General features: G+C 34.9%; 1 protein-coding gene across 1 annotated transcript in view; it reads right to left on the reverse strand.

Moving 5' to 3' along the window:
* Positions 1 to 2,647: 2,647 nt before the first annotated feature.
* LOC139121562 (cysteine-rich motor neuron 1 protein-like) overlaps positions 2,648 to 12,725 on the reverse strand; it is a 37,439-nt gene continuing 27,361 nt past the window's right edge. Inside the window, exon 4 of the mRNA XM_070686570.1 lies at positions 2,648 to 6,759. Within this exon, the coding sequence (XP_070542671.1) occupies positions 6,715 to 6,759 (45 nt within the window). The 3' untranslated portion in view covers positions 2,648 to 6,714. The remainder of the gene's footprint in view (positions 6,760 to 12,725) is intronic.

Consider the following 12,725-nt stretch of genomic DNA (forward strand, 5'->3'; position numbering starts at 1 on the left):
TGGCATGTGTATCTAATCCCTGAATGTTGAAATTATCCAGCCCTCAATGGTTCCTGACTCCTGGTCATACCATCCGTGGAATTTCTTTCTAAAGTGTTTTCAATGTCACCTGATTGTGTTGTCGCAACTAAGTCTGCTGTTCTTAAGGTTCATCAATGATAGCTGAAAGGTGTTTCCATAGCAACATCTATGAAAAAAAGGAAAGGCCAGACGGGCTCAAGACTGCCTTGGGTCATTGTGTTCGGCACATACCCTTTGATGTCATGTTCCTTTGAAGAGAGAAATTCAAGCCTGAGAGCCATGTTGCGTGTTTGGGAAATTCCAGTATACCTTGAATTCTTCAGATAGCAACCATGTCTAAGTGTTCTTGGTCTGTGCGGTTCTTTGCTCAGTATGAAAATTCCCGTGCATTGTTATCGTACTGATCTCCAAAGAGAAGGATTTCAACTATCCGAGGAATTTCCTTCGGAAAAATAGAAAGCATGTATTTCAAAGCATGTATTTCAAAAGCTCTTACTTATTAGAAGGTCTTGGAGATTCAAGAAATCTGCAGTTTATGCATGATGTGTACAACTCAATTCAGAATACACAACTCAGTTTAGTATGCAGACCAAAGATACTGTTGTATTGCTGATATTTTCCATGCCTCAGTATTTCCAGTATGAATTTATTTTTATAAAATTTGTTATGGATACTCTAAACCTCTTTTCTAGAGTTCGTATGACAGGAAGTACATATACCAGTATACCCTTTCTATGGAAATATCAAATACTGCATACCAGTGCTTATGTCTGTTCTGGCAGAGATGGAGGCAGCTATTTATCTACCATCAACAGGTGAAAAATCCCTATTAAAGGTGATATAGCATGAGTCTATTCAAGGGAACAATGTTCCAGTCTTAAATACACCATCCTCCGATAATAAGAGTTCAATATCCTGGCCATAGTCAAGTCTCACCTTACCATCCTCTGTTCAGGGGTCTAGTACCCTACTCAGTATGCATGGATGTTTTATTGTTGTGATACATACATGTATCATCAAAATATAACATGGACTTCACATTATTCACTTATACATTATTTACAACTGTTCATGATGAAAAGGCACAAATGCGTAGTTCTCTAACGAGGGCTGGTAGCACATTGAAATGACCCAGATATCAGGCAATGGAGAGTTCAGGAAACCCATAAATTTCACATTCAGGAATCAAAAATTTATAATCCAGCACTAATGTTAGCAGCAGATTCAAATTCTTGCCGAATCTCAGTATAGACATTCAATGCTCATTGTTAAAGTAATACATGATATGGGAACTCAGACTCTGTTCTAACGGATTATAAATGCTGAGGTACTCCTAGAATGGTATTGTATCTCTCTAGTTGGGCTCCCAGTGCTGCTCAACTCAGTACAGTTTTTGTAGCAAAAGTGGAGCAATGTTACTTTTCATGTGCTAGCTCTGTAGAAAGAGTAATGACAAGACACTGTCTTGATCCTTTTGTTCTGCTGTACACAGTGTGCTGTGTATACTCATGATCATTCACAGTCTAAAATGTAACCATCTCTGTAAGTGTATATGTAACATGTAAGTAGGAGGAAGCAGAGTCAGTTGTCCAAAAAGTTTGGGGAAATGGTGGTGGATTTGGTTTCAACAAAAATTCTGTCTTTTGCTGGAGGGTAAATCTAATGAAGGCTGTACAATCAAATGATCCAATTAAAGACAATTGAACAGTGGTTTCTGTAAACACTTTGCTGCTCTGAATTGGTCCCACTGGGTATTCAAAACCGTGTGTTTTTTTATAAAACAATTTTAAGTCCTACTTTGTGATGATCTTAATGACTGCTTAACAAGCTAGAAGGCAGAGAGGTGGACTTCAATGTTTGCCAGTGGACTGCTAACTGATTGGCAAAATGTTAAACATGGGTGGCTTTAACATCAACTCCCACTACATGTACCAGATCAAATGAACTTAAATATATCATTTTAATTTCTGGGTAGTATTGCAAATGGTTCACTTCAGTTCAATGCAATATCTGCAAATCCTGTGTGACAGTTAAAGCTGCTGACTGAGAGGCTGAGTGGTTTTGAAAGTAGTGAATTTGTAATTATTAAACAGGGGTTGGGGTCTATACGAATACAAACCCCCATATCGATGACGAAACTAAAAACACGACTCAAAATTTACCAAGTGGATGTATTTTGTCAGAATTTAATGATTGATTTTTATGAAATTTTCATGTCTGACACAAATTTTGATCAAGGTAGAAATAAAGGCTGCAATGCTGTTTGTTTACATTGATGAGCACATCAATGATCGACGCAAAAAAAGTTCTGACACACCAAAACTGATGAGATAGAATTTTTCATGATGTTATAGCTATAGAAATTTTCAGATATATACATTGAACCATTACTTTACTAAGGACATGTTGAAGGACTGGAAAGTTAAAATGCCATGATCTGAGTCCAATTGCTGTAGCAAGTCATGTGCCATTCATCGTAATTGATCTACAGGAGCCATATTGAACATCCAAAGTTTGGGATCAGCAGACCTCTGGAAACAAATATATGCTGTTTTACTATTTCAAAATGGCATAGATTTAACGGATTTGATAAACTGAATGTAAACAGAAATCCAAACAGGCTAAGTCTTGTTACCTACAAATATGTAATTTTTATTGTGAAAAATTTGAAACAGATAAAGGATGTTACAACACAATGTGTGATAAAAAAAAATTTCGTCTGTGCAGTAACAATACATTAGTAACTTTCATCAAAAAACTCTGATGCAAAACTGATCTAAAGTGAAACATGTCAAAGAATCTATGATTTTATTGATGACTTTGACATTTTACAAATATTTCTAAAGGTGTATAGAACAAGATATGAAAACGCTTCATTGTGTCAGCCACTGTCCACAAATTTAACATTTCAGATATTTCATTGTTATCTTTCCCATTATCAATATTTCATTCTCTGCCAAGGTTTTCTAAAACTATAGAAAGTCATGTACTACTCATTGCTTGCAATGTACTTATGGCAAAGAGTAATTTTGCTGTGATCAACATTTCAAAATGACAATTTAAATTCTGGAACACTACACAGCCATTAATGATAACTTCACTGCTTGCAGGACATATAAATACATATAAACAATGAAATAGAAGATTTAAATACAAGTATAATACAATATTACTGTCATTTTGTATTTTACAATGAATGAATTTTTGAACAAAGAAACAAAAAGGTACTCATATATTCCAGTTGCACTTTACAGTTGTTTTCCTTATAATATATAAACGTGAATATGGAAAAATACAGCTATTGTTTCAAGTTGGAGGGATGTCCTCCGAATATCATTATCTCAGATTTGATGATGCTGCAATGCCACCTTCCAAACTCATCTGCTCTCTGATTGGTCACAACATCAAGAGATGTGATACAATGCTTCCATTTGCATTGCACTTGGATTTCACTGTTTCATCCTTTATGATGCATTGAATCGGTAATTTTGCCTGCAGATTCAGACAAAACACAACACAGTCCACACAAGCATCCTTGTGATATCACAAACTTAACTACGTCTCACCAGTACAGTCTGATGAACAAGAATGTCAGAATAATTGCTTCACCACAGACAGCTGTGGTTCAAGCTGTAAACCAGAGTAAGATGGTTCTGTAAAAGTCGTACTGTCAAAGAAAATAGTATTCTGTAACCAAACTCACACAAATCCTGAGAAATTCATCGGTGAATTTTGTGTACAGATACAAATAATATTATGCCATAATGATTTAAACAGATAGCTACTTTTCAAAAGGCTTTGAATGTATATGATATCATTGGTCAAAATCAACTAAGCTTGAGAAAACATATATTTCATCTGTTGTCTTGCTGTGTATGACACTTGGGGAAACATATATTTCATCTGTTGTCTTGCTGTGTATGACACTTAGGGATGTTTTATGAGATCTATCGTCCAATGCTTTCAAATAGTGTGTTCACGGCAGTGCCCTCAGAGATAACCACCTGTTTGAATCAACAGCAGTACATTCAGGATACAGAGATGTACTTTGTCTTGTTAGTACAGTATATGCAATGCTTCTAGTGCACTGGGAGTGGGTATATTAAATGCAAAGGATGTGAGAATAAGGAGGAAATAAGACAACACTGAGAATAATCAATCTACGACTCATTGATATTAATAGATGTAATTCTACCATCTCACCAGCTCAGTTTCATGGATAAATCATCATATCAAGTGTTGTTTGATGTTCAATGTGCATTCTGTTCCTCTAGTCAGTGAAGGAAATAATGTTTAACATATGTTGCTTTTGATGCAAGATTGGAAGTGATATATCTGTTAAAATGTGTAATAACAATGACTGGGATATATCTATTACTTTGTGTAATTTACAAAGAGAGAAATACATCGAATAGTTTGTGTAATTTACAAGGATTGAAATACATCTTTTTGTGTAATTTACACCGACAGGAAGCTACAATAATTTTCTGTGTTGGGAATATGAGTTCAATATCAATTTACATTGTACAGGGGAGAAACACACATCATGGCTATTAATACAAGCATACGAAAAAAAATTTGCCATGTTTTAATAGTCTTGTTGGTGATTACAGACGTGTGACAATTCAGCTTCATCGGTTTAGGAACGTCAACCGTCAAATTAATCCACAATGGAATCACTGTATATAAATCAAAACTTTCTTGACAAGTATTTGGCCAATTTTATGTGAGTGTAACCCACTACCACAACCCTAGAAATACTAGTAGGCTTGCTTTCTGTTTATTTACAATGGCAGTGAACACAATAAACATGTACAGTGAAAGATTTCTTTTAAAAATCATTCTATCGTACATTTGTACCTGCTATATGAAATTCATCCTGTTAAAAAGAAACATAACAAAACATGTTTAAATATCGATAACTACACGTACCATGATGTGCTACAGTGTTTACAAAAAAACAGTGTCACTTTATAGATTATTTCAGGCATGTATTTGCATCAGCTTGAGCCTAAGATACAGGTTGTGGCTATTTCATTTGGAATCTATCATACTTGCAATGTAGTCACAGCATTTCTAGAAAGTTACACTTTTAATAACATCAGACTTTTCAGATTCATGAGTTTTGAATTGGTGTTACACGTCACCTGCTTTTATCATGCAATATGTCCAAAGTGTACGGCTACTTCACCCAGAAGTGAGTGTGATTGTAAACGTTGATATGTCCATTACCTACACAGTTCAGTGTCAAGGTGAAGGCCCTCATAAATCTCCATTTTCAGATTTGAATTCTGATACTCCTGCCGGTTCATGACACTTCACATTTCAGAACTTCATGAATCTTCTTGTTCTGGTGTCCCGCCCACAACAAGATAGTCAAACATTCACTAATTCTACCAAGCTACTTCAAATCAAAATTATACAAAAATTCTGTGAGGCGTCTCTGTGTCTGATTGAAAATAAAAAGGCTAGCGTATTTAATATAAAAAGTGTTAATATCAACCATAAAAACAATGGCAAGACAGATATATGTAAAATTTTCCCAGATTTTGTACAAAATCTGGATAAAATGCTGTAATATCTGTATCAACTTTTGCACTGTCACATGAAAGTATGTGTCTGTGTCATATACATGGTGCTATCTGTTCATCTGGCGTGCTATTGACTTTACACTTAAAGGCAGCCAATAGCATTACACTCAAGTAACCAACCAGCCTTGTTAGCTGACTGTAATATCATTCAAAGACAACCAATCAGAATTATATCCAGTTCATTGTTTGACCAATCAGATTTTCACTTCATGTATCATACAAACAGTTTTATTTACACTTGTAAATTGTTTGCTATGCTCAAAATGCAGTTCACATGTTTAAATTGGATGAAGTGATTCTGTGCATCTACAGCTCCTGAGTTTTAGTTTTAGCATAATTTAAGGTAGACTGCCTCCAAAACAGATATCCAGACTCTCAAACTTTTACAATATTCTTTCAACCTACCACTTGTGAGGACTCATTTTGAAGCTTATGGAGTAATAAAGTTTTCACCGGCTTAGTTATATGAAAATCACAAATCACAAGGATTGTGGCCATTTTGAATTTCAAATATCAGTAAATATTCGGTGATTGTTTCTCTAGTACCGCAATGTGCATGATGCTCCCCGCTTTTTATTCTTGATTTTGAGTGAGAATGGTTGAAAGTTTGCTTGAGGAAAGTTTGAGCAAAAGTTTGAAGTCTCATTCTTGAGGCACAAACTACCTTAAACAAAATGGACTACATGGACAACCAGGCAGCTTCTATGTGATCACATTTGTGGATCTGGTCGCCAGATACAACCTATGTAAAACAGATAAGTTAATTGCAATGGAAACGTTAAAAACTTTACAGAGAGGAGATGATAAGAAGTTGTATATTTTGCTCAGTTGTAATCTTGAAGCAACGGGTCTGTCCAGGGCAAGTTCATCCGGAAGTATCTTTCCTTGCCAAGTCACGAAAGGAATGGGGTATCCTCAATAGCTGGTTAGAACCAGTCTAACCTGATAACTTATAGACTCACATGTAAGTTATTAGACAATGATAAGAGAGAGACTCTTGAATGGAGAATTGTTGGACATTTCCTGTACTCTTCCATACTGTGAATTTCTGCTGTCGGCAGGAACTTCAGCATGATGTTCCGTGTGGAGTTTTTCCATTGGTTTACAAACACTCTGGAACCAAGCACTGGAAGTTGGCACCTTCATTCTGGAGAAAGAGAAGAAAAGTAGGAAATTTGATTTTAAAGCCAAGTGTTTGGCAGACGAAGCACAATATGAAATCTTAATCAATTCACCATCAGAATTTGGTAGATCCAAATGTTTTTCAATAGCGGCTAGACGTACATACAGTGAAACTAGAGTTGTTTGAAGTCAAGAGTATACCGAAAAGGCCAATTGAATCCTGATGAAAATGTTAGAATATACTTCTATATGGTACTTTTAACACCCCATTAACCCCTTGACGGCCAATGTCAACTTTTGGCGCCTTTATATAAAATATATCCCAGACAATTGTTTTCAGGTCCAAACATTTTTTCAGATTTTGGTCAAAAACTGGCGGGTTTGTAAAGTGCTGTCCATTTGATCCAAAATTATCAAAAGAAATACAGAAAAATTTATAAAAATTGGTAAAATATTACACTAAAATTTTGGTGGGAAAAATTACAGTACTCAAAGGGTTAAACTTAAACCAAGCAATTCACATTGTCAGTCAGTGTCACAATATGAATAACTCATCATGTAATGTTAGAGATGGAACTGACTGTGTAGAGTTGTGTACATGCCATGCAGACTGTGTGTTTGTTGGCAATTAACTATGGTAGTCTTGGACCTCTCCTTGGTTGCATTATATGCTATACTCTCACCAAAACCTGGTCTTTAGTGAGAGTGTAATGTACACAGCAACCTAAGAGAGGTCCTAGACTAGCAATTTACCAGTGCCTATGGAAAATAATTGTGTAGACTTTTTCATCAGAAATAACAGAGGAGAATTTTCATTGTAAATTTACCCAAGACTGTTGTGGAAAGTCCTGTGAATGCAGTCTCTCAAGAAGTGACAATATCTTAAGTACAGAAAATGTCGGTGAATTATTTGCTTCTGGTACATTGTATTTGGTATGAAAATGTAAAAAAGACACAACTTGTGTGTTTTGACCCATGGTATCCTGGATGTGAGTGCATCATCATAATGGCTGCATAGCTGTCAACACCGTCATTTATTTACATGAACCATACACTTCATGTTAAGGATCAACAGGGATTATATAAAGTAATTATATTTTGGAATGGGTTCGCTCACAAGTAGCCGGAGGTTGTAACCTGTTGCAGGAGCAAAGAAATGACAATATACACCAACTTGGGAACAGAAATATTGAATTTACAACCACATGACGTGGTTTCATACAATGCACATCCTGTTTACACACAAATCATTTTCATCTGTCAAAATGGGCAGTTATCATAATATCAGTGCGTGTGGTAATCTACCCTTTGAAATGACCGAAATATCATACTATATACATAATGAAACCCCTGTATACTGCCTTTGAAAGAAGTCAACTGTGTTTGACATTATATCTCTGCTTGAAAAATCTTTTACACTTTACTATCCCAATATTGGCTCTTGTACAGTGTTTTACACTTACTGTCCTAATATCAATTCTTTTTCACTTTTTTATACGGTACAAATATGATATCGGCATATATTCAGTTATTTACACTTTACCATACTTATGTCATTATTTATCCTGATATCGGTGCCTGTACTTTTTCGTTTTGCTGTCTTCATGGTACACTTACTCTCATAAGATCAGTTCTTTTGTCTTTTATACTATACTGTCCCAATATCAGTAATTGTTTAGACTTTCACACTTTTACCATCCCATTGAGACTAAGGGACCCCATCACTGACAGAACTAAAATAATTGCAATTCAGAAGTATGTATTTGCTGCAATTTTAACAAAAATCCAAACTTGCTGAAGCAAAAATGGCGATTCTTTTAATTGTTCTTCCTAGCCTAAGAATACTTGATCATACTTCTCAGAAAGCTTGGCAATCACTGGCAATGTGAGTATGTACACAAACTTCTAAAAACTGACCATTACTAAGGTCTACCCTCTCTAGATCAACTTTACACTTCAGTTATTTATTATATTTGAGCCAAAAAATTTCTCCAGAAGTATAATGTCACCTATATTGAAGCATCTGTTAACTTTTTAGATGGTCTATAAAATCTTCAAATTAGAAGATATCTTCAAATCTTCAGAGGTAGTTTAGAATTGGAAGTACATGTATATATTAGACCATATCTCAACGAATCAAAACTTATTAAGTAGTGTGCCCTCTAAGCCAATGTGACGCACCACGATGCAGAAAAATTGCCTGTGACACAAGCAAATTTTTTGGTTTACACATACACAAAGAATTTTCCACAATTTGCCGAATTGGCACAAAGTTTTGAGAAAGACATGTTTGTTAGAGGGCACGTTGGTTTTTAGAACTAAATTGCCAACACAATCCTTCAATACTTAAATGCATCAATAGTAGCTCGAAATGTTTATCACGATGTGAAACTTTCGAGGTTGCGAATATCCTTGGACAAAATATACGAAGTTGCATCTTTCCTACCTAAGGCAGATACAAGAGAGTTGACCATGGTAAAAGGTTATGCCACACACCATGATGTGACCTACCGCCTTGAAAATCATTTCATATACATTAGTATTTACAAAATCTTCGATTGAAGCAATTTTTCTTTCCAATTTGACATGGCTGACAGTGGCATGTGAGTTTAATTTAAGTAATAGGGAGAAAAAATCAATTTTCCGAATGCATATGAATCCAAATTGTTTTGAGTGATTGGTATTGATCAAAGAGTAAAATTTCTCTCAGACAAACAAACATTTATAGTTAACATCCTGAATTTAATGCTTGGATGTTAACCTTTCTACTGGAAAGTCAAACAAGAATTGTATTGCAATAAAAACATACAATAAAATCTATTTGTCTAGTGTAGCAAACCAAATTACCTTTTCCTAAAAATAAGTGTGTCTTTTGTGTATATATAGTAGTAGAAGCTATTAACAGTAAGTGTGATATTAATAGTTTGAAGGCACCCAAGTGACTTGTATACTAATTGAGAACACTCAGTGTGGCCAAGTATATTCAATGAAGGGAGCAAAATCACAAAACCAATTACACCTTTCGTAATACTTAAAGTCCAGTCACAACTCGTTATAAAAAAAAATAAAATGCCAAAGAACCAACGATGGCATGCATCAGTAAACATGTTAGTTTTAACCAATAGCAGTAGACTGACAGCCCTGCCATACCATATATTACACCGCAGTGTATACAGTATCATGTTCTCTGAAACTAATCATTACAAAACAAAAGCTAAACTTAGCATCTCTTATTCATTTCCTTTCTGTGGGGCAGTCCCAATAAATTTACAAGCTTAGAATCTATTTTTAGAGAAAGCTTAGTGTCTTGATAGGCGTACTCTATTACTATGACTACATTTAGAGAGTAGGATACAATTTATTCTATTCTATTCTGTTCTATTTATTGTTTGTATACCATGTTTTCTGTCTATTCTGATTGCATACAATTTATTGTCTGTTCTGTTTGCATACCAGTTATTGTCTATTCTATTTAAGTACAATTTATTGTCTATTGTTTGAAGAGTTTGTTTATTCCATTTGCATACAATTTGTCTATTGTTTGCATACAATTTATTCTGTTGTTTGCATACAATTTATTCTATTTAAAGACAATTTATTCTATTTGCATACCACTTATTGTGTATTTTGTTTAAATACAATTAATTCTGTTTGCATACAATTTATTCTGTTTGCATACAATTTATTGTCTATTCTAGTTGAAGACAATTTATTGTTTGCATACCCTTTATCTGTATATTGTTCACATACCATTTGTCTATTCTGTTTATAGATGATGTATTGTCTATTCTATTTGAAGACAATTTATTCTATTGCTTGCATTTCATTTATTCTGTCTTTTCTGTTTGCGTACAATTTATTCTGTTTGCATACAGTTTATTCTATTTGCATACAATTTATTCTGTTTGCATACAATTTATTCTGTTTGCATACAATTTACTTTGTTTATTCTGTTTGAAAACAATTATTCTTAGACTATTTCTTGCATACCATTTATTTTGTCTATTCTGTATAAATTCAATTTATTCAATCCATTCCATTTGAATACGATATTTTGCCTCTTCTATTTGCATACAATTTATTCTGTCCATTCTATTGCAAGACATTATTATGTATATTTTTTTTGCACACCATTTATTCTCTCTATGCTGTTCACATATTCCTTGTTTAGAAGCAATAACCAAAGGCAATAACAAGCAACCTAGCAGCTGATATAACTACACTGTGAGTCGTTGCTGAATACTACTCACATTATTAGAAACATTGATGGGGCATAGACGTTTGAAAGTAAATCTCACTAGCGGTATCTGAAAGTATTGATGTTTTACCAAAAAAAAAAGAAAATTAGCCCATAAATATTTGTATTTGCAAATATCCTCATAATTATTGACAAAGCAAAGTACAGTCATCAAGACTGACTGAAACATAAAAGATTTCTAAGTAGCAATTGCTGAGAAGAGCAAAGTTGATAGAGAACGACAGATGAAGGGCGCCAAGATCAACCTATATGTACCTCAACAGCTCGGCGTTTCCGACAGCAGAGCTAAGAGGAAAAAGGATGACATGATTTATAATCTGGCAAAATTAATAACAAGTTACTGAAAATGTCCTGAGATACATTCTATTTTAAAATTAAGAAATGTCTGTCTGTAATTACAGAAACTTCAACCAGTATGTACTGGGAAAAACGAAATTTATGCAGAAATTTGCCTGAAGAGCATGCTCAGTGAATTTCGAGCAACTTAGATCAGATAATTAACCCTGTTTATGACACAAGAAAATCTTAGCTGAAGGGAAACAATGGCATCCTTTGGTCACCATCCTCGGACCAACACTAAATCAAAGTAAGCACTTTCATGCGTATACCATCAATCAAAGCTAGAGTCTAGTCCACAGGCAACTTAATCCATGGATATATATTATTGTTCATATATATTACCATTATAACCTAACTGAGTAGAATCTCCTTTTAAAGTGCGGTTCATCTAGAAACATAGGCACGTACCCAATTGTAAAGCAGAAATCACCCAGACATCTCCAAATCAGGCTTTGACATCATTTGTTTGACATATAATCCAAACGTTTACTTTCAATTTTACCCTCACTTCTCCCTGCATCTCTTCCCCAAGATTTATCATGACAAACTGTATAAATATTTTAACAGTTTGATTTGTATCAAAGCAAATTTAACTCCTTGGCATAGAACCACCATCGAAGTTATGATATATAACACAACCTGGCATTTTTATGACTGATTAACAAATAAATTCTCTGACAAGACTCAACAGTATTTTTAAATGAGGTATATGATTTAGCACAACTCATGACTTTCTAGTTTCCATTATTACGTCAGAAAAGAGTGCTTGAGTATTACATACTGTGTGTATATACAAATATGTCAGGATAGAAGCAGCAGCCTGGCTTCGGTAGCTGTTTCAAAGTCTGGTGATTCTCAAGGCCTCGGGGACAGATATTTGGACTCTCAAAACTTTTAAAATTCTTTGCTGATCTACCACTTGTGGGGGGTTCATGTTAAAGCTTTTGGTATAAGAAAAATTTTAGAGTCTTAGTTTTTCAAAAATTGAAAATCTTATTTTTACCTTCTCGTGTCTATTTATAGACAGAGAAGGTATTAGAGTTGAAAACCAGTATGCTGGTGTCAACTACTTCCGTCTGTCAATACTTCCGTCTGTCAAGATCCGTTGACGTCATGCCATTGTGATGGGTCATATCATAAACTGGTGGGGGTGTTCATGGTTCAGGTTGAGGTGTAGGAGACGATTTTGAGCTGTGACAAAAATCAAATGGGACTTAGCGGCATAGCCAGTGTTAAGCCTTTCTCCAAGGTTTCTTAGTTGACTACAATCTATTACAGACTACTGAGCTGACGTTAGGGGTACTCACTTTGTGTTTGCTCACTCTGTGTACGTGTGCGCTAGTGTTTGGTACTGAGTTGCGTGGATATCCCCTCATGGCCTCACGTGATATGGG

This window comes from Ptychodera flava, chromosome 21, assembly GCF_041260155.1.
Source record: "Ptychodera flava strain L36383 chromosome 21, AS_Pfla_20210202, whole genome shotgun sequence".
NCBI classification, from domain to species: domain Eukaryota; kingdom Metazoa; phylum Hemichordata; class Enteropneusta; family Ptychoderidae; genus Ptychodera; species Ptychodera flava.